Genomic DNA, 24,557 nt, shown 5'->3' with positions numbered 1-24,557 from the left:
TTTTAACAATATCCTCATATCCTCAGGCATCTTTTAAAATATAGAGAATTTCCCCAAGAGAAAACCAATGCATGCAACGAAAAGAACTTACCAATTCCTCGAGCAGCTACATCAGTGCATATAAGGAACTTCACTCCACCATCCTTAAATTTTTGGAGATTCGCTTTGCGTTCATTAGGCTTGCGGTCACCATGGAGACACACACACGAATATGGATTGCCTCTGTTATTGGCCCCTCCTCCTGTTAAAAGTTTTGGGGCAGTCAGGGTTTAGTTTAGCACAATGATAAAGGATGACAAATGTTCCTATAAATCAACTACAGTATTTTAATTAAATGAAGCACTAATCTCATACCACTCTATGGGCTCCATAGGCTCAATTTTAATTATACTATATTTCATGAGACTATGTATTATGAGGAATATTTAACCTCACTAATCAACCAAGGTCATTTCATCAGCAGTATACATCAACAAGGACCAATTTTATGTATAGTCTAAGATTTTAAACTCCAGCAGGTAGAGGGGCTTGCATCTGCTTCCTCACACCACAAGTAACCAGGTGCCATCTTGGGGAAAAATCCTGGGCACTCCTGGCTGTGAGGGGCTCAGTAGTGAAAGAGACCATGAATGGTGCATACAGTGGTAGTTCACAACACCACCATGAAGCTTGTGCCTACAGCATCACTTAATAACATCGAAATAACGTAATTTAACAATGATCGTGTTATATAGCTGATCCTGACAGTGTTAAAGACTTTGTACAAGGTTCAGATATCAGTGAATCCAATGCTGGCTATGACATTTACAGTAAGAGACACAGCCACAGGTTAGTGCACCTATGCATCAGTAATGGGACCTCATGCTCCTTTAGAAAAAGAACATGTGAAAAATTATTCATATTCAGGATTTATTGACCAGGTTTCTCATAAGAGCACTGTTTTGGCTAGTGCTGTAGTGCATCAGGTGGCACTTTGCTTCGTCATGTGCCAGCAGCAAATGAGCATGTGGGACTATGCTGTGGTTGTATCTACATTAAAAGAATATCATCCACTGGAACTGCTTAGTGGTTCATAATATTGCATTAAAATGTAGGTATACACACATAATGTGTATATACATTGTAATAACTGTACAAATAATACATATTAGTGTTCAAAGAATATAATAGTGTGCATATTAGTAACAAATACATGTGTATTTGTATTTATTATACATGGGTATGTGCAAGATACCCATGTATCTTGCCTTACGGCTACCGTGTGTTGGTTCCCAGGATTAAAGTCCTTGCGGGCTTGGTCTCCGAACAGGACTCTTGGTTGGTGGTGTGATCAACCAGACTGTTAGATGCAGCTGCTTGCAGCCTGACAAACAAATCACAACCTGGTTGATTAGGTATCCTTTGGAAGTGTTTATCATTATGACCTCTTATGGTGTTCTTTTGAATACCACAAGAGGTCATAATGTGTTACCATTCTTGATGAATATGGAATTCCAGAAATCATGGCCTGGCACAGAGTGCACGAACTGTCTATGGCTACTTCAAAGTCCAGAGGTTAATTTCACTCATGCCATTGATGTCATCTGTGAAAGTTCCATCTCTCTTGCACAGGGGTCCCAATACTAGATGTACAATAGTACATTCTGCGTACATTCATTCTGAGCAATAATTCAGTAGTAGTTTGCAGTATATAAATAATAAAATAATACTAACAGCCCAATGCATCATTGCCCTTGAAAAACTATGGTAAAAGCATTCAAAATATGAATAAAATGTATTATGTTCAATGCGTGCTGTTACAACTTCATGTAAAATATGCAGGGCTAAGCTGAATTTGGATCACTGGTTACTAGATTACCACGCCCGGAAAGGGAGCCGAGCGGACAGCACGCTGGACTTGTGATCCCGTGGTCCCGGGTTCAATCCCGGGCGCCGACGAGAAACAATGGGCAGTGTTTCTTTCACCCTATGCCCCTGTTACCTAGCAGTAAAATAGGTACCTGGGTGTTAGTCAGCTATCACGGGCTGCTTCCTGGGGGTGGAGGCCTGGTCGAGGACCGGGCCGCGTGGACACTAAAAAGCCCCGAAATCATCTCTAAGATAACCTACCAGAACTGATTAGTGGATCATATTAGTGTATGTAGATATACTGTACATAGAATGTGTATGCAATGCGATAATAGCAAAAACCAGCACATTTTATTGTTCATAGAATATAATACTGTGTGTGTATATTAGTGATACAAATGTGTATTTATATTTTGCATGTTTTATTATAGAAATTTCTTAAGTTAAACACTGTTGCATAATATAGCTTCAAAATACCAGTGAATAAAATCAGTAACACTAAAATAATGTAAATGTATTTTTGGCCACTCATGTCACCCAGGGAACCTTTATGCCTGGTAATCTCATCCACCAATGTCTCCAAATTGTGCCCGAGATATTTCTTCTTTCGACCACAGCCAAAGTAAACTAAATGTTAATTATTATTTTTCAGTGATTATTTTAACATTAAAGAACTTTTTTTTTTCACACCATGGAGTTGTTACTAGTATAAGTAACAGGCACACAGTGAAGAGGTTTAATCTATTTAAAGATTTACAAATTCAAGACACCTACCAATTTGATTAAAATAGCGCTCTAAATTGTCACAATCCAACTTAGTGCGGCAAAATATTAGTGCTTGATCCATTTTGTGTGTGTCAATAGCCTTAATGCAGTACTCTCCTTTCAGCAGCTTCACCGCCTCACTTAATGTCTCTGAAAGGAGAAAAAACAAAACAGCAATGAATGTAAAGAAATGCCTCTTTGCGGTAGATGTCCAGTGGCCCTCCTGAAGCTATCTCACCGAAATTGCTCCGTGCAAGTGGATCACACCAGTCACGGAATTTGTTTGGACATGATTCGATATTCAATAATGCTATACAGTATTCATAATCCTATATATTCATGATCATAATGTTAAATTCAAGCTATTATTAACTACTGGAAAATATTATCAAGTATTGCATTATTGGGAGAGTGAGTACTACATAATACTGTAATCTCAATGCTAGAAGGGTATGAGATTAGCGCTGCAATTGAGTGGTGGACCGGAGCACTAAAGTAGCAATCACCAATAGAACAACAGCAACAGAACTGAGTAGGGAAGTTAGTTGAAGGCAGGGGCCAGGCCAACTGGTCGTGCCGATCGGTACTAATGCTTAAGTACAGTGGTACCTCGGAATGCGAGTGTCCCTGTATGCGAGTTTTTCGGAATACGAGCAGGATTTCCTCGAAAAATATGTCTCGGAACGCGAGGGTTACCTCGGGACACGAGTTTGTTGATACGCGTACAGGCCGACCCAGCGCGTGGTGGTTCGGCGATCGTCGCCCCTCCACCCCTCGGTTTACCATTGTCTCGCGCCCAGTGACTACCCCACATCAATTCTTCTCGCGGATTTTCAGTGTTTTGTTGGATTTTTGGTGATTTGACTATACAATTTGTTATTATATATCTCACCATGGATCCCAAGAAAGCCAGTGGTAAGGATAAAGGCCAGAAAGCCCATGTGAGGATGACAATAGAGGAGAAACAAGAGATCATTCGAAAGCATGAGAACGGTACACGTGTTGTTGAACTTTGTAGGCAGTACAACAAAGCCACATCAACAATATGCACTATACTTAAGAAGAAAAATGAGATTATGAGTGCTAAAGTGGCAAAAGGAGTCAGAACAATAACGAAACAAAGACCACAAATACTTGAAGAAGTGGAAAAGTTGTTATTAATTTGGATACACGACAAGGAGTTAAGGGGTGACAGTGTTTCGGAGGCCATTATTTGTGAGAAAGCCAGGGTTTAGACAGATTTGTGGTGAGGAAATCGAGCAGAGCCTCAACCAGGACCTAGTGGCACTCGGATAAAACGTCCCAGGGAGAGCACACCAGAAAGGTCTTCACTGCCTGATGTGATAATGGAAGGGGACTCCCCTTCCAAACAGTAACTCCTCTCCTTCTCCCCCCTCCTCACCATCTTCCATACGCCTACAGCATTCAACAGCAAGGTAAGTAATAACTTGAACATAGTTTTGTAGGTATATTTAGATGAATTAGGTATAAAAATTTAGTTTGATGTGGGGTTTTTGGGGTAGTCAGGAATGGATTAATTCATTTCCCTTTATTTCTTTTGGGGAAATTAGCTTCGGATTACGAGTTTTCGGAATACGAGGCATCTCCAGGAACCAATTAAACTCTTAAACTGAGGTATGCCTGTACAAGCCAGCTTAAGTGAACCTCAAAAAATATTCATAGCTCATAATGTGAAGCAGCATATTACAAACCATTAAAATTGGCATATGGTATCTAAATACATATCTGAACAAGCTAAAGAAAAATTCTGGAAACCAAACTGAAAAGCATAACAAATTAAAACATTAGAAGCACTTACACTTACAGTACTTTAAAAAACTAAGACACATTCTCAAATATTAACTGTAAAGCTTAGCCTTGCACTTTTATTTGCTTACCAGGTGTATTGTTCCCAGGTCGTACGCCATCCTTAACATGCACGCCATTAGTCTGCAGATGGCGACGAAGATTGCTCCAGCTACTATCCGTTCTGGGATCAATGGTTACAACAACGTGGTGGACAGTCTCGGGCACAGCATCTTCCCCTTTAAGATCTACCCAGGTCGGGAAGTGCATCAAACGTTCCTATGTAAAGTTTTTCTATAGTAAAATTCACTGGTCGGAGCAAAATTATTTTAAGGTATTGAAATATCTATACTCTATTTGGAATTCAGAGGCTCTAATATCAAGAAAATATTCTTGGTAAAATTATTATTTTTTTCTTCTTTTTACAAATTTTTTGTACATCTCTTATTTATAGACACTAAATTAAAAACCAAAATTAAAAAAATATTATACGATAAAAGTTTTGGCTTCAACATGTACACCCTTATTTAACAGACTAGTAGCTACCTATTCTTTCAAATAATCTGTTATAAGAACTGACATAACAATGATTAGCAATACAATACATTATATTCATACTGTACCATTTACAGACAATTCTATTTTATCAGTTAATAATAACATTTAAATACAAAATATAGCAAGTACTGTACTTCTGTTCATTTTTTAAGTAATCTGCTTTAAATACATTTTCCATCTCCTTAATACAATCAAGCAGAATTTCAACATTTTTCTACATATTTCTGGAATAAATAATTTAAATTGACTTAAATAGTGCATTGCAAGTGCATCGTTAGGTGCAATGCACTTGCACCATCCACACACAGGATTCTTAAGTTCAGTGTCTAATATCAGACATGCTTGCTCCACTACCACTATGTTCCACTTTCACGAGGTTGGAAGGCATCAACACCAAGAAAACATGGAGGCGTATATGAAGAGATAAAACTTGTTACACATATTACACAATAAATTAACCATACTTTTCACAAAACACAATCACAGAACATGAATGACCACACACACCAGTAAATCAATAGCAGCAATGATCCACAGTAGTGCTTAAGTAGGTATACAGAGCTCCTTGTGAGATGCCAATTACTGCAGAAAAACAACAACACAAACTTCCTCTTCACAGGAAGATGATGGGATGACATGCAACCCGTCCTCTTAAAAATAACGTCACTTTTCGCTCGTATACGCGCTATGGCCAAAAGTGGACGTAATTTGAAATGAAATTAACTCACAAAAGTGACGTACTGTCCTGTTTTCTGTTTGAGTCGTCCGGCTTACTCGGTAAGGTTAGAAGAGGAGACTTTCAATTAACGTTTTTCATAACGTTTTGAAACTTTATGAGAATTTCCTGCCCACCTAACCTACCAGAGGACCCTTAACTTACTGTTGTTGAAAAAAAAAAAAAAATCCCAAATTTTCAGTTTTTTTTTTTCATTTTCATATAACTGTACGTCCACTTTCGGCCATACGGGCAAATGGCCAAAAGCGACATTTTTAAGAGGACAGGTTGTGAAATGAGGGAAGAGAGGGAAGGAAGTAGCTGCACTGATGCCTTAAAGTCCTCAAGTGAAATCTGCATGGAAAATTGGTAATGATGCTGCTCCTCTGTGAAAGGTTCTCAAAATTAAGTTTCTATAGCTCTTAATGACAGCTTTAAAGCAGGTGGATGAAATGTAACATGCCAGAGTTTTGTCATCATCATCCTACAGGCTCACCATAGCCCGTGCTGCTTGGGACTTTTTGTTCCAAGTAGCGAATCTTGAACATCAACATCATCATCCATACTTGGGTGAAACATATGGAGTTGTAGCAGTGTGCGAGGGCCGAGATATTGTGCAGCTGAAAGCTTTACTGTGGATAGTAGAAGACTTGAAAATGAGTAAACTGAAGCAAACTGTAGTAGAAAGGATGACGAGTGTGTGATGTATGACGTACAGTACTAGAATCTGTCGTTTAAATATTTGATGCGTGTAATTGGAAAAAAGTTTCATGCAAATAAGATTGAGCAAAGACAGAACTGAGGGAAGGAAATTGACTGGTGGAATGTAAACCTTGCCTATAGTAAAAGCAACATACTAAATATTGTACTATATTTACTATGATATTATCTTTTCTTCTATTTCTTTCAGGTAACACATTTTCAGCAGCCTTCCAACATGAATAGTAAAGCTTTAAACTACTGAATCTCTCACCTTCACCACTTCTGCAATTACATTCATAAAGTCTGATACACAAATTCCTAACATGCACTTATGATTCAATCTACAGTATTTCCACATTGAAAAAGAGAGCATTAAGTAACTTTGAAGTATTAAAGACACAATGTCATATTATATATATAAAATATGTATACCTAACCATTAATAAAATGTCACCCTTGTACAAAATATTCTTTATGGAAACTAATTGATATATTAGACAACATTCTTTCCACTCCATATATGCTTGGAACACACTAGTCATGCTATTCACTTTGTTAATTTTCACTTGATTATTATATAGTATACCATAATCTAAGATAATTCATAATCCTTAGTCTTAAGACATTGCACTGTTGAGAAGGCACAATTTTCCTTAGCAAACAAGTGTTACCAAATAAGGGTTCAGAAACTTACTGCCATGCGCTTCACTTCAAAGGAATGTAGGGTGGCAGAAGAGACCACCATCTGGAGTCTCTTGCCTTCAGATGTGATTTTGGGTATGGAGTTGTAGATGTTATTGATGAGACGCTCATGCCCCTGCAATACCAGTACACTTGTATACAAGATAAAGTAATTACATGAAACAAAATATGGCAAGAAATTTAATGCAATAAATGAAAGTCAACAAAATACAGTAATGCATCAAGTTACCTTATAAATAAATCAGCTGTATATTTAAAGTCATTTAAAAAATATGACCAACCTTTCCAGGATGAAATCTATAAAAGTTGCCCAACTCTCAAGTGCCCATTTACTGATAGCCAAAGACGCACATTAAGGAAATGTGTAAATGTTCCACGAGTAGTTGACTTAATACAAGAAATCGGGTAGTCAAGAGTTCTTAGTTTTTTTTCTAATTCATAAGGCAAGCTGATGATACAGTACTTGAATTTATATCAGGTATTCCTACATATTTACTACCAAAATATAAAAAGTACTTTTCCTTGGATAAAATCAAACTTACCTGTTTAAGAAGTCCATCAGCCTCATCCAACACAAAGAATTTGCAAGACTGGAGAGAGAGTTGTCCTGTATTAATAAGATCTTCCAAGCGTCCTGGAGTACCGCAAACAATATCCACACCTGCATTGAGTGCTGCTATTTGCTCCTTCACGGGTATACCACCAACAACAAGGTCACGAACCACTGGATTATCTAGATGCTTATGAAACATTTGAACCTGTTTTAGGGTCTGTTCTGCGAGTTCTCTTGAAGGCTGTTAAATGATAAAAACTTTTGTTTGCATTAAAAAAAAAATGGTCTGCTTTTGGAACTTGCCACTTCTATCTAAACTGTTTAACAATTCACATAGCACAACATACTACTTTTAGTTTGAATCTTCATATTGTATGTATCCAGGATTTAATGAACAGGTTAGTTTAAAAGCAACAGTGATGTAAAAATGAATCTGTACCGAACTGTATAGGTTATATTGTTAGACATCCATCCAGCAATCAATATAAACCAGATACTGGACAAGTAAATACAGACTAGTCACGTGTTACCATTCTTACCTCAATAATGACAGCGTGTGGAGCATTGTTCTGAAGCTTTTGTGGCTTGTCTCCACCTCCCTTCACACCTGAGCTCACAGTACAGTCCTTGCTGGCCTGAGACACTGCTATGTATCCCGCTTTAGGTGGGTGCTTGAACTCTGTTGCACCAAAATTGAAAGACATCTCTGCATTCTGGAAATCACATAAATTGCTATCATCTGTAACTTTCAAATATCATTAAATTCACTGAAGTTATTCTTGCACTTTATTGAAATTAGAGAGATTTGAGTAAAGAACCAACAGTTAAAAACTGATAGAAAATTCAATAAGAAATTTACTTATTTGTATTAATTTTCTTAATGACCTAGATCATAAATATGATCCAAATTTTGGAGGTGTCACTGTATATATACATGACCACAATACACTTTTGAAATACACCAAGTCCAAATACTGTGACAAATGCATAACAAACCAACAAAAAGAAAAAACTGGGCAAATTTCAGTCTGCCTTAGACCATATCTATAATTAATTAATATCATCATCCAATTATCCACCACTGCTTAAAATACACAACTAACATGAATAATGCATGTACTATACTACCAACCTTCAAAACTACAGCTGGATGGAAGACAGCATTCTTGAATTCACTTCGTAATGTGAAAGCTTTACCTAAATCAGTGCCTTTTTGCTGTAATGCATCTCCATGGCATCCAGGTTGAGATAGCAACCAATGACATCCCTGAGGCCAAAAGATTCACCATAATCGTCAAACTGCTTGCAATTAGACTTTTTTCCAGTGCCTCCAAATCCAAATCCCGATTTACATGTTCCAAGATCTAATGCTGCCTGAAAATATAAGTTGTTTTGGTTGTGAATATAAAAAATATTATTGCATAAAGGCAATTGATAAAATATAACATCTCCCAATGCAGGTGAAAATACAGTACAAACTACAGCAAGCCTTTGCTTCTTGAAGTTTTGAAAGCATTAAATTCGCCTAACATGAGGTAGGTACTTTATTACAAATACGCAAGTAATGGTTTACTCAGCACAAATTAACGATTTAATTTGTTTTACCAACTTTCTGCATTAAATTCTTGCATAATTATCTTTTCCAAATGGACTTCAATGCCTGTTCCTTCCACCCCCCCTTCAAAAAAATATAAATAAAATATTTACTCACTTTCATTACCATTTTGGAAACAATGGCTGTTTCCAGGATGGAGGTGTCAAACAGTTGGGTTTAACTTTACCAGTGTTCTCTTTGGCGTGTAACCATGTTTAATAAATGATATTCAATAGACCAAAATCAAGTCATTTTCCAACCCGTTCTCGCACTTCCTTAAGTCAATATTGACTTATTAAATACGCGCATATGTGACATACTAATTTATTGTGAATATTTTAGTTTACCTTGAAAAGCTTCATAGAAAACACCAACCTTACCTAACCTTCTTAGTATGTTAAGATAAGCATCTTATTGCTTCGTAATTACAAGTCATTTTCTGATATGCAGAGTGCAGCTGCATTTCCCTCAACTATGCCTCGATTCGTCTGACTTCATCAAATATTTGTACATCATCATCAATGGATGTGCTAGTCGATGCATTCAAATATGGTGCCGACTTTCCTGGCAGTTGTGTTGATTTCAAGGATTGAATTTGTTGGTTAATATGGAGAGTTTGGGGCAAATGCTGCCTGGAAGTTTTGTATGGAGAGGCTTGCAGCTATTATAACAGTTTACAATCTTAAACTTGTTTTCATGAAATTTGCTTATGTAAAGCAAGGGCTTACTGTATTATTATTGTTATTATTATTATTACATGAAGATGAAAATACACATGAAAAAATGCAATCTCTAGAACAAAAGGAGTTGTATATAAGTAAATAAGGTTGATTATGATATGACTACTTGTGAAAACTTCACTACAAAATCATACCTACCATAGTATCAGTTCTGAAGCAATTCTATGAATACCATTTTGATGTACAGTACTAGTATATGCATATTTATATTTATGTATACTAAAAGCATTTATAATAATAATTTTCAGATATCAAGTACAGTACTGCAATAAACAGGCACAAAAGAGCAATGGACACTTGCATATTTCTTTAGTAACTTTTGAAGTCTTGCCAAGCTGAATAACCGTAAGTGATTCCCAGACAATTTGTAGGATGGGAAGACAGAAAGCACCAGTCTTGCCACTGCCTGTTTCAGCTGCCATGAGCACATCCCCACCTCCCAAAATAAGTGGGACTGCCTCATTCTGGACATCCGTTGGCAACCTAAGAATGAATGTTACAATAGATAATGAGTTTACTATTTTGCAAGCTTTGGGCTAACATTTCCTGTGTCCACCTAGATGATTACAATCTTTTATACTTAATGATTTCTAAAATTACTAATTAATTAATGAATGTAATTAAATGTTTGTGTTAGTTCTAGATATACAGTGGTACCTCGGAATGCGAGTGTCCCTGTATGCGAGTTTTTCGGAAGAAGAGCAGGATTTACTCCAAAAATATGTCTCGGAAGGCGAGGGTTACCTCGGGACGCGAGTTTGTTGATACGTGTACAGGCCGACTGGCGCGTGGTGGCATGGCGATCGCGCCTCAGTTTACCAGTGTCTCGTGTCCAGTGACTATCCCACCCGAATTCTTCACAAGGATTTATAGTTTTTATCGTTTTTTTGGCCATTTGAGCATAAAAGTTGTCATTATATATCTTGCCATGGGTCTCAAGAAAGCCATTGATAAGGTTCAACCTAAGAAAATAGCTGTGAGTAGAGGCAGTAGAGGATGTCCCTTCTTGATTAAGAAAATGTGTGAAGTATGGGAAGAACTGCAAAGGTTTGTTGAAAAAAACTCACCCAGATAAAGCTGTAGCAGGCCGTTGCATTGACCTTTTAAATGATAATGTGATGTCTTACTACAGACAAGTGTTAAAATGTAGGGAAAAACAAGTGTCATTAGACAAATTCTTAGTAAAACAAGCAAGTCCTAGTGGTATGCAGGCAAAATGTGGCAGAGTGTGCATACCAGTGAAGTCCTCACTGCCTGATGTGATAATGGAAGGGGACTCCCCTTCCAAACAGTAACTCCTCTCTTCCTCCCACCTCCTCACCATCTTCCATACGCCTACAGCATTCAACAGCAAGGTAAGTAATAACTTGAACATAGTTTTGTAGGTTTATTTAGATGAATTAGGTATAAAAATTTAGTTTGATGTGGGGTTTTTGGGGTAGTCAGGAACGGATTAATTCATTTCCCTTTATTTCTTATGGGGAAATTAGCTTCGGAATGCGAGTTTTCGGAATACGAGGCGTCTCCAGGAACCAATTAAACTCTTAAACTGAGGTATGCCTGTACCTGAAGAGCCTATAATTTACCCTTAAAAATTTGCAAACATTTAAAATCCAAAAACTTATAATCCGGCTTGAATTATGACGAAAAACGAATCAGACCAAAAATCATTCAGTTCAGTGAAGATGCGGTTGATCTACCAGAAACCTCCTGCTCAGAAATTAGCGAAGTAATGAGCAGAATAAAGTACCACACGACAGACTGGCGAGGAAATTACAAGCACATGCAATAAATAGTAGAATACTGTACTAGGACGAATAAAACATTGGTTAAAACACAGTTAAGGGTCATCCTTAATAGAAATGATTTCAACTGGAGAAATCTTGAGTACACTGTACTGCAGGGTTCCATATTGGGGCCAACCCTTTTTGTCAAATACATCTATGACAAATGAGAATACAGTATTACAAACCACATTATCAAATTTGCACATGACCAAGATCTATGGTGAAGTGGGAAGTAAAAATTATAATTGAATTAAATGGAGAAAAGAAAAAGATTAAATGAAATCCAAAAGTGGTTGGAAGACTGTCAAATACTTTTTAATATTGAAAAATGCAAGACTTGCATGCGAGGCATAATGCACATCACAACTACAAAATCAACATTATTTTGCAGCAGATTGATGAAGAAAATGACAGAGTCAGAGCCCACTGATCATTGAAAGTTGCACAAGTGGGAACTCCAGTATTAAACTTCTCCAAGTTTTGTGCCAGAAGATGTACACATTGCTACCGACAGATTGAGCTGCATAGACTACTGTACACTACACAAGTTTGGTTACATAGCGGGTACAGGAAGACTTGCAAAATTTATACCCAAGTACCATGTTTACAAGCATGCAAAAAGACGATTAGTGAAAGTCAGCATGTACCTGGTGCACAGAATGCAAAAGTTACCATGTGTACTACTGTATTGAGTGCGTCAATGAATTTACTCATGAAGCACTGAGAGAGTATTATGGTGTAAGTACATTGTACATTGTCTCACATTATTTCAGAGTATGTGAGACAGTAAATATTAGTAAAAATTTAACATGTAATATTGACCACTTTTTTGTGGACACATTAGTGACACTTATTATCATTATTAAAACATTACACATGTTCTACTGTGTACACGAAAACATAAATAATAGTATTATTCGATAAAAATCACAAGAAAAGTATCTGTGGCAACTCGCGGGTCTTGAATCACCCAAGAGATCAGCTTCGAGTCACTCCTGCACATGTGCTCAACATCTTGTGATGACATTGTGACAAATTAGATTTTGTAATTGTTTTTCCATTTACATGATCAGAGAGGCAATTTTAACAACATTAAAAAAAAAATTGGGTATAATTTTTGTTGTGCACCATGAAGTTATCATATTAAACAGCTGCACAGTACATGGGCTCATTTCTTAGACAAGTATGTATAATACAAGTATGTTTAGGGCAAGTATTCACAAATGAAAACATTAAAAAAAAATTAATATTGTAACCATACTAGTTTTCCATGCAATACAATTTACTTTAAATCTCTCTATAGTATTTACAGGGAATATACAGTGCATAATCATATCATACCATACCCAATGAAGAGCAAATAAAACTACTAGTCCATTTCAATTATTATTTACCAACTATATTTACTCCAGTACAGTATTTGAAACACTTTATTGAGTACAGCGTTACATAATGTACAAGAGAATCAGCAAACTTACGTCCAATCCATCTCTTCTACAGCCTTAGCTATTTCTGGGAGTACACCCATTTCTGAAAAATGAATATTATATAAATTTCATAAGCCAAAGTAATTGGTTAGTAACAAAACTTTTAATTATCTTGTTTTTGACTTATGAGGAGGGGGCAGCATTAGCCCAGAAGAAAAAATGCAAAACTATTGTATTGTTCTAGCAGGTTATAGGTATAAAAAAAATAAAACCACTACAATATTCCATTCATTGCATCATTCAAACTATGTAAATATAAAAAAAGACATGCACTCATCTCTCACTCTAAGCAGTATCCAACTGCTTTTTAAGACCTGTATACAGTGCTATCTCATGAATTGTCCACCATAATCAAATACTGTACATGCACTCCATCCTTACAAACTGCTTCCACCCAGCCACTATTTCCATAACCCATTTGCTGTTCACACTCATTTCCTGCTTCCTCACTAAGTTTGCCCCACTATCATCTTGGTCCTATTCTCCTATCCTGTCAGGGCGCCTGACAGCTGGGTGGACAGCGCTTCCGATTCCTAGTCCTCAGGCTCCGGGTTCTATCCCCGGTGGAGATGGACACAAATGGGAAAAATGTTTCTTTCACCCTGATGCCCCTGTTACCTAGCAGTAAATAGGTACCTGGGAGTTAGACAGCTGCTACGGGCTGCTTCCTGGGGGTGTGTAACAAAAAGGAGGCCTGGTCGAGGACCAGGCCGCGGGGATGATAAGCCCCGAAATCATCTCAAGATGACCTCAAGATATCCCAACATCTCAAGACCTCAAATTCACACCAACACACACTTGCTTATCTATTATCTACTACTGTATTTATTTTTTTACTTGCTACTATTATCCATTCATTCAACACGCCCAAACCCACCTCGGTACATACTCTGGGATCCTTTGCTCCATCAGCTTTTCCATATTTTTTTTTTTTTTAGAAATATACAAGAGTCAGAAGAACGGCAGAAACTGGATCTATATATGAAAACCCTTTCAGGACAAAATTTAAAGTAAAACTAAAGATATTTGTAGTTGTATAAAAGTTGCATTTTTCATCGGTCGTAGAGCCGGAAATCCGCAATATTCATCTCAGAACAATGATTATTTCACGCAGAATCGTTAATAAACGTAAGATTTTTATACGTCTCAAGAAAGATAGAAACATAAATTTACTTTAATCTAGTTTTACATAATTTAGTTTTACTTTAAATTTTGTCCTGAAAGAGTTTTCATATATAGATCTAGTTTCTGCCGTTCTTCTGACATAAAAAGACCTTTGGTTTAATAAGTTATTAAGATGTTTTCAACAATATTACTAGGGCGTTCACCGATTCCAACATGGGCGACCCTTTTGGAAACGCAACACTTGGGTTGACCTGATTGACAGACTGGTTATATTCCAACAGGGTCTGAGACAGGTGCATGGAATGGACTTTAGGCAGGCGATGAGTCACAATAACGTGGCTAAAGTATGTTGACCAGATCACACACTAGAAGGTGAAGGGACGACGACGTTTCGGTCCTTCCCTTCACCTTCTAGTGTGTGAATTGGTCAACAATGGATGATTGATTGATGAAGATTAAGCCACCCAAGAGGTGGCACGGGCATGAATAGCCCGTAAGTGGTGGCCCTTTTGAGCCATTACCAGTATCAAGAGCTGAGTCCATTAAAAACTGAGACAGGTCAAATAACAGATAGTGATGAAGAGATGAGTAGTATTTTTAATAAATATTTTGTATCTGTATTTACTAAAGAGGAACTTAACAATATGCCTTCAGCCGAACAAGTCTATGTGGGTGGGGACGAGGACAGGTTGACGAGTTTAGCAGTTACCAGGGAGGATGTTCTTAAACAAATAGTAAAACTCAAACCAAACAAATCCCCAGGGCCGGATGAAGTGTTTGCCAGGGTGCTTAAAGAATGCAAAGAGGAGCTTTGTGACCCACTGTCAACCATATTTAATAAATCAATAGAGTCAGGCAGAGTGCCAGAGTTTTGGAAAGTTGCTAATGTGATACCAGTTTTTAAGAAAGGAGATAGATCACTTGCGTCTAACTATCGACCAATTAGCCTAACGTCTATTGTGGGAAAGTTACTCGAATCTATAATAGCAAATAAAATTCGTCTTCATCTTGAAAAACATAAATTAATAATTGAGTCGCAACATGGTTTTATAAATGGCCGTTCATGTTTAACAAATTTGTTATCTTTTTATTCTAGCATTGTTGAGGCAGTTGATAGTGGTAAGGATTGCGATGTTGTATACCTTGACTTTAGCAAAGCTTTTGATACAGTGCCACATGAAAGACTGATTAAAAAGATAGAGTCTCATGGTATTGGGGGTGCTATATTAAGCTGGATTAGGGCATGGCTATACCAAAGGAAACAGAGAGTTAGTATAAATGGAATCAAGTCAGAGTGGGAAAATGTTGTAAGTGGAGTGCCTCAAGGCTCTGTCCTGGGACCTCTGTTGTTTATAATATATATAAATGATTTAGATTCAGGTTTGAGTAGCAACATTTGCAAATTTGCCGATGATACGAAAATCGGTAGGGAAATTAATTCGGAGGAGGACTCACTATCACTTCAAGTTGATCTAGATAGGGTTTTGAAATGGTCAAAGGATTGGCAGATGCAGTTTAATGCTGATAAATGTAAAGTTCTGAGGTTAGGTAATGATGATAGAGTTACAAGATACGAGCTAGATGGTGTTGTGATTGCGAAGTCGGATTGCGAAAGGGATCTGGGAGTTATGATTAGTAAGAATTTAAAACAAAAGGATCAATGCATAAATGTTCGTAATAAGGCAAATCGGACACTTGGATTTATTAATCGCAGCGTTAGTAACAAGACACCTGGTGTGGTTCTCAAGCTATATCTTGCTCTAGTTAGGCCCCATTTAGATTATGCAGTTCAGTTTTGGTCGCCATATTATAGAATGGATATAAATTCACTTGAACGTGTCCAGCGTAGGATGACTAAGTTAATTCCCCAAATTAGAAATCTTTCATATGAAGAAAGATTAACAAAGCTTAAGTTGCATTCACTGGAAAGGCGAAGAGTTAGGGGCGACATGATAGAGGTTTACAAGTGGATGAATGGACATAACCGGGGGGGATATTGGTAGGGTATTAAAAGTATCAACACAGGACAGAACACGAAACAATGGGTATAAATTGGATAAGTTTAGATTTAGGAAAGACTTGGGTAAATACTGGTTCAGTAACAGGGTTGTTGATTTGTGGAACCAATTGCCGCGTAACATTGTGGAGGTGGGGTCCCTCGATTGTTTCAAGCACGGGTTGGACAAGTATATGAGTGGGATTATGAGTTTTTGAAATATGAGTTATGAATTATGAAAGATTATGAGTTTTTGAATGAGAAATATGAGTTTTTGCCCGAAACGCATTGCGTAATAGTGGCTTTAGGCATTGTATGTACTAGCTCTATCTATATATAAATCCATTAATGTAACATCACTTGTATGTATATACCTTACCTGAATAAACATCTGAATCTGAATCTGAATCTGAATCTGGATTGGGTGGTTATAGAATAGGAGCTGCCTCGTATGGGCCAATAGGCCTTCTGCAGTTACCTTTGTTCTTATGTTCTTATGTTCTTATGATACTGGAGATCTGTGGAGGCGCGACTGCACCCTGCGTGACGGGAGATGTCTCCCGTATCAAATGGTGACCAAATGGTGAAAACAATGGACTTCAGCTTTTGTCTATGAGGACGGGCTGCGTTGCGAGTTGAGAATGAACCCGACTATACCACCGAGACCCTCTTAAATTCTACTTATTATGGATTTAAAATCAGATATAGCCTAATATAACTGGTCATGTAACTTATTATTTAGGGACAGTTATCACATATTTCATAGATTTAATTTAAACCTGCTACACACTGCGTCATTCAACAATTGTGATACTAGGTCACTCAACCTTGTAACTTTCATTTTCTGTGTTATACACTCTATAGCCCTTCACCCGTGACGTCAGCTTCGCTGTATAATACAATGATCATTTGATAAATACAATTCTTTGTTAATCTGAGTATTATTTGAAATGTTTGTATACACCACATATGGGTTAAGGCTATTTACGAGGAACAAGGGCGTATATGACGGTCGATTTAATAGCATTTCTAAATATTAATTACTGAATATTTGTTCTCAGTGGGATGCTCTTAGCGGCGTGACTGTTTTATTCACTATTTTTTTATTGTAGCTAATATGCTGAGACATATCGTTGTATTTTGAGGATGGGTCGAGATTTTTTTTTATAAAATGCAAATTCACAATAGTGTTGAGAAGTGCAACAAAACCAGAAAGAAAACAAGAGTTGGCAGCGGAGGCGGCGGCTGGGAGGACAATGTCGGTGTAACAGCCCTGGAAAGGCGGCCGTTTATGCAAAGCCTGGCAACGAGTGTGGGCGTAGTGACCTCTGGCGTGGGCGTGGTGACCTCGGGAGTAAGGACTGGCATAGCTGGCCTGATGAGTCTGGCAGCACAGGGGGCGTCTGACCCCTCGGCCAGCGGGGGGGTCTTCTCTGTCAACTTCAACCAAGACTACTCGTGAGTTTTGCTTCTCTCTTCTTACTTCGTGCCTCTCGCCCCGTGTTCTGGCTCGAACACAACTGTGGGGGTGTGGAGGGTGTTGTGGACGGCAGGTGTGACCTGTGTCTAGCAGCTGTGAATGGCTGGTCACTAAATTTGTGTGTATTGGGGTCATTAGGCTGCTGGTTGTTAGGGGGTTGTAATGTTTTTATGACGGGGAAATGTATACCCGCTGCACCTTGTTTTTTGTAGAGGGTAAAATCGTGGGCATCTTGCTACTTGACATATGTTATTGGTGTTATAAAATGGATTTGAAAGTGGAATTAATACCCCTCATAGAAATGGCGATGGCATGCATTATGAGATAAATATGGACTTATATAATGAGATCACAGTGATGTCTGTAATTGAAGTAATTTTATTTTTCTCTGAAATGTGTTGTCTGGATGTAACACGTCAGCCCATCCTCCTTGTAGAAACGATGAGGACCATAGTACATATACCGATGTAGAACGCAGTTAGAAAGTACTGTGTAAATCGGTACTATTGAATTTGGACAACCCAGAAAAGATTTTCTATTTGATGCAAACAAACTAAAATAACTTAACCTTCCGAGGCCTAATACACGATATTCAAGGCTTAATTTAGTAGATACATGTGCTACATTAGGCCTATGGATATTGAAGTTTAATTTTTAGATAATGGATACTAGCTTCAGGTTTGCTAAAGCTGTGTTTTCTCATTTTTTAAAACAACTCGGCACTAAGACCTAATATTACTTGACATGGGCGCCTGACAGCTGAGTGGACAGCACTTCAGATTTGTAGTTCTGAGGTTCCGGGTTTGATTCCCGGTGAAGGCGGAGACAAATGGGCAAAAAGTTTCTTTCACCCTTATGCTGCTGTTTACCTAGCAGTAAAATAGGTACCTGGGAGTTAGACAGCTGCTACAGGCTGCTTCCTGGAGGTGTGTAACAAAAAGGAGGCCTGGTCGAGGACCGGGCCACAGGGGACACTAAGCCCCGAAATCATCTCGAGATAACCTCGAGATAACGTGGTAGTAGGATATGTCGGGTAGTTTTCGTTGTTTTCATATTGTTTGGTAAAACATTTATTTTTGTCTCAAAGTGATACTAGCATCGCTTGGGGGTTGATATTGGTAGCCATCAATTGCTAAGGTACGATATTAATATTAAAGGCAATGTCTTATCTTTAACATGTGTTGGTGATATTTTGACTTGAAGATAAAAACAGGATTTGGTTTTGAAGGTCGGGCACCAGAAATGGGCTGATTGTGGTTTCATTATCCAGCTCGTCCTCATAAACAAAGGCCAAAGTCCATTCCATGCACCTGCCAAACTCTGTTTATGCATGAAAAATGATTTACACAAGACTCGCAACTGATGATGTCCGAACACTTCCGGAACAAGTGTTTCGCTGCCATTTTTACTCGAACCAGAATACAATAAATGCTTCACCCACATACTACAAATAATCGTCAAGAGAACCTAAACACCTAATCTAACCAATGCCTAAATATGCACAATATGCTAATATATAATATTAATTTATATATATGAGAATTCTTGTTTTGAATGAACAGCATGTTAAAATTGTTGAATGTGTCTTTGGGGTTAACCACTGGATGGAATGGACTTGGTCTGAGGATGTTGCATTATCCAGCCATATTGTTTTTTTTTAACCATAATACGCCTTTCTTGATGTCTATATATTTAGGACCACATATTAGAGTTTAAGGAATACTGTACTGTATATATTTGCCTGAATAAAAAAAAAAATGTTTGATGTTTTCTGATAAAGTTGACAATTAAAAATTTTTCTCGATGTTTTTCATAAGCAGCATGCACATATTCGTAGAAAGCTGAAGTCTATAATATTTTTTCTAATAGTTTTGTATTGGGTATCTTTCATGTTTCAGTACATTATTGGAGTACTGTATATATAGTACAGTATATTCAAAGTTCCTAAAATTTGTTTGGTTTTGTTCTACAGTACACTTGTGCAGGCATCATAGATTTTTACATTGGGAAGGCCAGATACTGGTTTTTCTACCCTGTGCTAAGATATAAGCGAGAATAGAAAATGCATTAATATCTGTTGACAAATTTAAATCTTCTGCTCATCTGCTTATTAAGGGTTTTCCAGCAGATTGTATATTTTTTGTATTGCAGTACTGTATTGGTCTTTCAATATTAAATATTATTCAAAACAATGAATTTATAATTTAGAAATGTCTTTCTTTGCTTGTGCTTTACTTAAATTGTAAAAAACTAATTTTTTGTACATTTTTTCTGTGGCATTTGTAGACCTGTGTGCCTGTGTAGGGTGACCCTTAGCTACACACACACAAAAAAAAAATCAGGTTTGGTGAACAAAAAATTCACTGAATTTTCTTTGACTATAGCAATTGTTGTATTTTCCTGGGAGGGTTCCCCTTGGTTGCTTCCTGTGCTAGCGACCTGCTTTGCTCTAAGCTTAGCATGTTCCACCTGGCCCTTGAGTCATAAGTGCATACTACATTTTTAAGTGTAGACATACAAGTGTAGACTAGAAGCAGAATGTGGTCCACTCCTCAGAGGTAAAATGAACTTGGAGATAAAGTACTGCACAAGATTAACCCAAGCAAAGAAAAAAAAATGCCATCAGAAGGTTAATGTGTGCCTAAGCAAGCAACTTCATTGAGAAACTTGACAACTGTGACAAGTATGATAACCTGACAGCTGCTCCTTGTGCTTCCTGGTCCTTCCTGGCTTTTAAGTGTAGATGAGTGTTTATCATTTAGGACTGTCCTGCTTGGACTTGTTTGTGTCTGCTCCAATTTTTGTGTCACTTCACGTGCATGTGTTCTTCTAGCCTCACTTTGTGTAAGTCTTGAGGCTGCAGCTTTGAGGTGAGCATTCTGTGGTCATATAGGCAGCCCACTTGAACCCCATCCTGTTTTAATGTCCTTTTCGGACTTAGTACAGGTAATAGCAATATACCGTCTTATTTTTCCATTATATTGTGTTGAACCTGGCAGTAAAGGGTAAATTAAAATTTTCTGGTATTTTTCAGATCCCTTGGAGTTGGAACAAAAGTTGGCTACAAATTATTTTCTCTCAACACAGTTGATAAAGCTGAGCAGATATGTGACAATGGTAAGATTTATTTTCCTGATGTTGTAGAATGAGGGGTCTTTAAATACTGTACTATATGTAAATTTTTTTTATTTAAGTCTTGAACTGCTCCAATAATTTCAATCATGGGCTGATTTTATTGAACAAAATTATAATTTCAACCTGTCATATGAAGGGCAACTACCAAGGAAACCTGTCTGTAAAGCGATTTAACCACATCTAGCAAATTTCCAACACCCAAGCCTTGAAGTTTCATTTTCAAAGGGAAAAAAAAGAGCCCATATTTTGCTGAACAAATTCCTCTGCAACTGGAAATAAAAAAAGCAGATAATTTTGTTTTAAATATGCTCAGTGGCTTTCCCAAGGCCCCAACAACATCCTAAGTAACTCCACACGTCCCTTACTTCAGTAAACTCTTGTTGGTCGAATTGTGCGAGTAAATCTGGCAAGGATTGCCAGTGTTCCCACTGGTGATTTGCTGAATCGAGGTTCCACTGTATATGTATGTATATTTATGTAGTAAATACTACATACTAAGTAAGACAAGAACATATCGATGCCAACACAGAAGACAATGTCCAACATAACAGGCCAATTACACTGGATTAATCTTTGTGTTTAGATAGGAGATGCCTCGTATGGGCCAATAAGCCTTCTGCAGCCTCTATGTTTCACCTCACATTTATCCCTTATGTATCCCCCCATGTTTTCACCTTCATTGTATTATCACCTGACCTAATGCGGGTATAAAATCAACTAGTATTGTAAGATCTGTTCACTTGAGAATGAACCATGGAGGTTCGAAACGTCGTGCAAATTATACAAATAAGTGTAATACACTCTATAGTAAATCACTTCTTTTCTTCACCTTAAAAGTACGAAAATGAGTTTTGGAGAACTCCTATTTCAATTAAGCCCTGATGCTAAGAAAATAGTTAGAGGGATAGAAGCCCTAAACCAGAAAATAATAAATACAGAATATGCGGTCATATTCAATGAAACATGTTTGAAAGAAAACCTGCTGCCAGTATACACCAATTTATGTAGTAAATATACATATACTGTAGATGTGTGTATACAGAATATTTATACAGTACACACATATATCTATGTATGTACGTTTTCAAAGTTATTCATAATGACCACCACTGTTGACATGTCGGTACAACATGTTAGGAAAGCTAAATAAACAATTAAAATATATTAAACAAAATTGAATTCTCTGGGCCACTACAGCTAAACCATGATGGATATAGACTTGGATTTTCATGCTTCCTGGATACTAATTAACAATGTAAAAATAAAAAAAATAAACCTTATTTTCCAGAGCCAATTTTTTTTATGTGTATGTCAAAGCTGGTACATAAGTAGCATACATGGGTTAAGCACTGCACTTTAGTATGCATTATTTTTGATCATGTAAAGTATTAGAATATAATGGAGTTGAGATTATTAACGTTTTTAATTCTGGTCAATCCTTCATCCATTACATTCGAGGGTGGGAAACTTCTGCAGGTCATGGACCAGGGAATTGGTCACTGGCTGACCAACTTAACAATCCTGCTGATAACAAAGACTGAGTGTGCTCATATAATCTGGGAGTTTTTTTTTTTTTTTTTTTTTTAACCCTTTGCATCCATTGGTAGTCGAAATTCAATACTGGCAATTTCTCTGGCAGATACAAGACGGTTGAATTTTGCTGAGTCCGCAGCCATGTTGGGATTCCCTCGAATAAATTAGGTTTACAGTCAATTAAAGTAACAAGGAAGTAACAAGAGGAACAAGGGAGCCTGACTGCTAAAAACTGTGTACACTGTTCAGATATCAATGAACACAGTGCTGTCTATGATGTTTACAGCACTAGGCAGGCAGTATTAGGCATGCCCCACCTTCTCAATATAATTGAGAAGGTGGGGCATGCCAAAACTATCGGTAGATTCAAAGTGTTATGACAAAGCTTGTATTGATGGTGCACCATGAATTTAGCTCTCTTCTTGTTACTACAATTAAGTAATTGCACTTGGGTATTCCCCCCTCCCTCCCTATGTATGCAAGGCAAGAACACAAACCATGCTATATGGTCACCCATTTCTGGTGAGACAAGCTGTGTTTCGAAGCTGTAGGCTTGCTAACAGATGCAGTGAAGATCACACGTCGGATGAGAACTTGTCCTTCACTGTTAGTGGGAAAAGGATGGTGAAGTAAGCTGTAAGGAATAGGGCTAGAAATAGTAAAATACTCGAATTACTAAAATGTAGTAAAATACTCTTAATTTCTCTAGTCAGGGGTACTCCCAAGTAAGTGTAACCAGAGCTTGCAGCAGTTGACTCTTGCAGGGTATTTCTAAGGCTGGAAAGTTGTTGAGATGTTGCAACAGCAAATATCCTTTGGCCACAGCACAGTTTGCCACAGATGTCCAGGTCAGGCATAGAATGTAGAATGAATGGCTTTGGGAAAGGAGCAGGTTCTCAAGTGGTAGATGGTAGGTGGTAAATAGTTAAATCCAATGATTGGTTCTGTTAAACACACAGATTACTGGATGCTTAAGAACTTTTCTGAGAATCACTTGCTAACTGTTTATTGATATTGAATTTAAAATTCACTCGGTGCCACTTTAAACTTGGAAGCTTCTCGTGTATAAGCTACTTGGGAAGAGAACCTGTAATTTCCACGTACTGTAGTACAATTATCTTTTCTCAATACAATACTTGTGTACCAGAAGCATCTTATTTCTTATTTTTCTTTTTGCAAAAGTAAATGAAGACACGTGCATCGTAGAACGACTCTTCTCAAGTAGTTTGGTGGCAGTAGTCAGTTTATCTTCGCCAAGAAAGCTAAAAGTCTGTCACTTCAAGAAAAATTCTGAAATATGTAACTACAGTTATCCCAACACCATCTTGGCTGTCAAGCTGAACCGTGCAGTGAGTACAGTATATCTGTTGTTGTTATTATTCCTAGACACATCACTTGCATATTTATAAACTCTGGAAAGACATCCTCAATAGACTCCTTTTCAGTCGTGTATATGAACAACCGCATTTGAGAATTATTCTTGATGAATATTCTAGTGATGTCTGGCAAATGTGAGTAATTCTGTGTATAAGTGAATCATGCTCCAGTTGCCTCTTAGTCATCTAAAATTTGAATGTTTGCTAGGAGATTCCCATCTTGGTGTCAGAAGCCTGTATATCAAATTTATATTGAATGTAAAGCTTAGTTTCATTTTTTGTGCACTCATATGACTTCTTAATTCTTTATTACTACCACTTTGGTGTAAAGCAGGCTAAAACATTGTACAGTATTTAGGAGTTTGTGTGTAAAGGAGTTGTATCATAACCATTTTGTAATTACTAAGTGCAGTTACAGGATGAGAGCTACGCTCCTGGTGTCCTGTCTTTTTGGTACTCTGTCATGTCACTTTGAAACTACTGACAATTTTGGCCTCCACTACCACCTCACTTGTTCAAACAATCTATCACTCTGTTCGCAAAAGTGAACTTTCTGATGTGTTTTCGGCACCTGTGTCTCTTGGCTTGTATCTGTGACCTCGTGTTCTTGAAGTTGCTGGTTTCAGGAATTCCTCTTTATCAATTTGATCAATTC

At 37.5% G+C, this 24,557-nt stretch overlaps 1 protein-coding gene and 1 pseudogene across 5 annotated transcripts in view; one reads left to right on the top strand and one right to left on the bottom strand.

The window, feature by feature from the left end:
• The window catches only part of LOC123749995 (ATP-dependent RNA helicase Ddx1-like), a 29,427-nt pseudogene extending 15,577 nt beyond the window's left edge, over nt 1-13,850 (bottom strand).
• A 3,684-nt stretch (nt 13,851-17,534) lies between these two features.
• Nucleotides 17,535-24,557, top strand: part of Atg18a (Autophagy-related 18a) — a 47,885-nt gene continuing 40,862 nt past the window's right edge. For all 5 annotated transcript variants that reach the window (XM_045769988.2, XM_045769985.2, XM_045769987.2 and 2 more), the window contains exons 1-3: nt 17,535-17,836; nt 20,893-20,975; nt 23,709-23,875. In XM_045769988.2, the coding sequence (XP_045625944.2) occupies nt 17,550-17,836; nt 20,893-20,975; nt 23,709-23,875 (537 nt within the window). In that variant the 5' untranslated portion in view covers nt 17,535-17,549. The remainder of the gene's footprint in view (nt 17,837-20,892; nt 20,976-23,708; nt 23,876-24,557) is intronic.

This window comes from Procambarus clarkii, chromosome 92, assembly GCF_040958095.1.
Source record: "Procambarus clarkii isolate CNS0578487 chromosome 92, FALCON_Pclarkii_2.0, whole genome shotgun sequence".
Lineage (NCBI taxonomy): Eukaryota > Metazoa > Arthropoda > Malacostraca > Decapoda > Cambaridae > Procambarus > Procambarus clarkii.
Note: the sequence above shows the minus strand (reverse complement) of the source record. Positions and strands in the feature narration are given on the sequence as shown.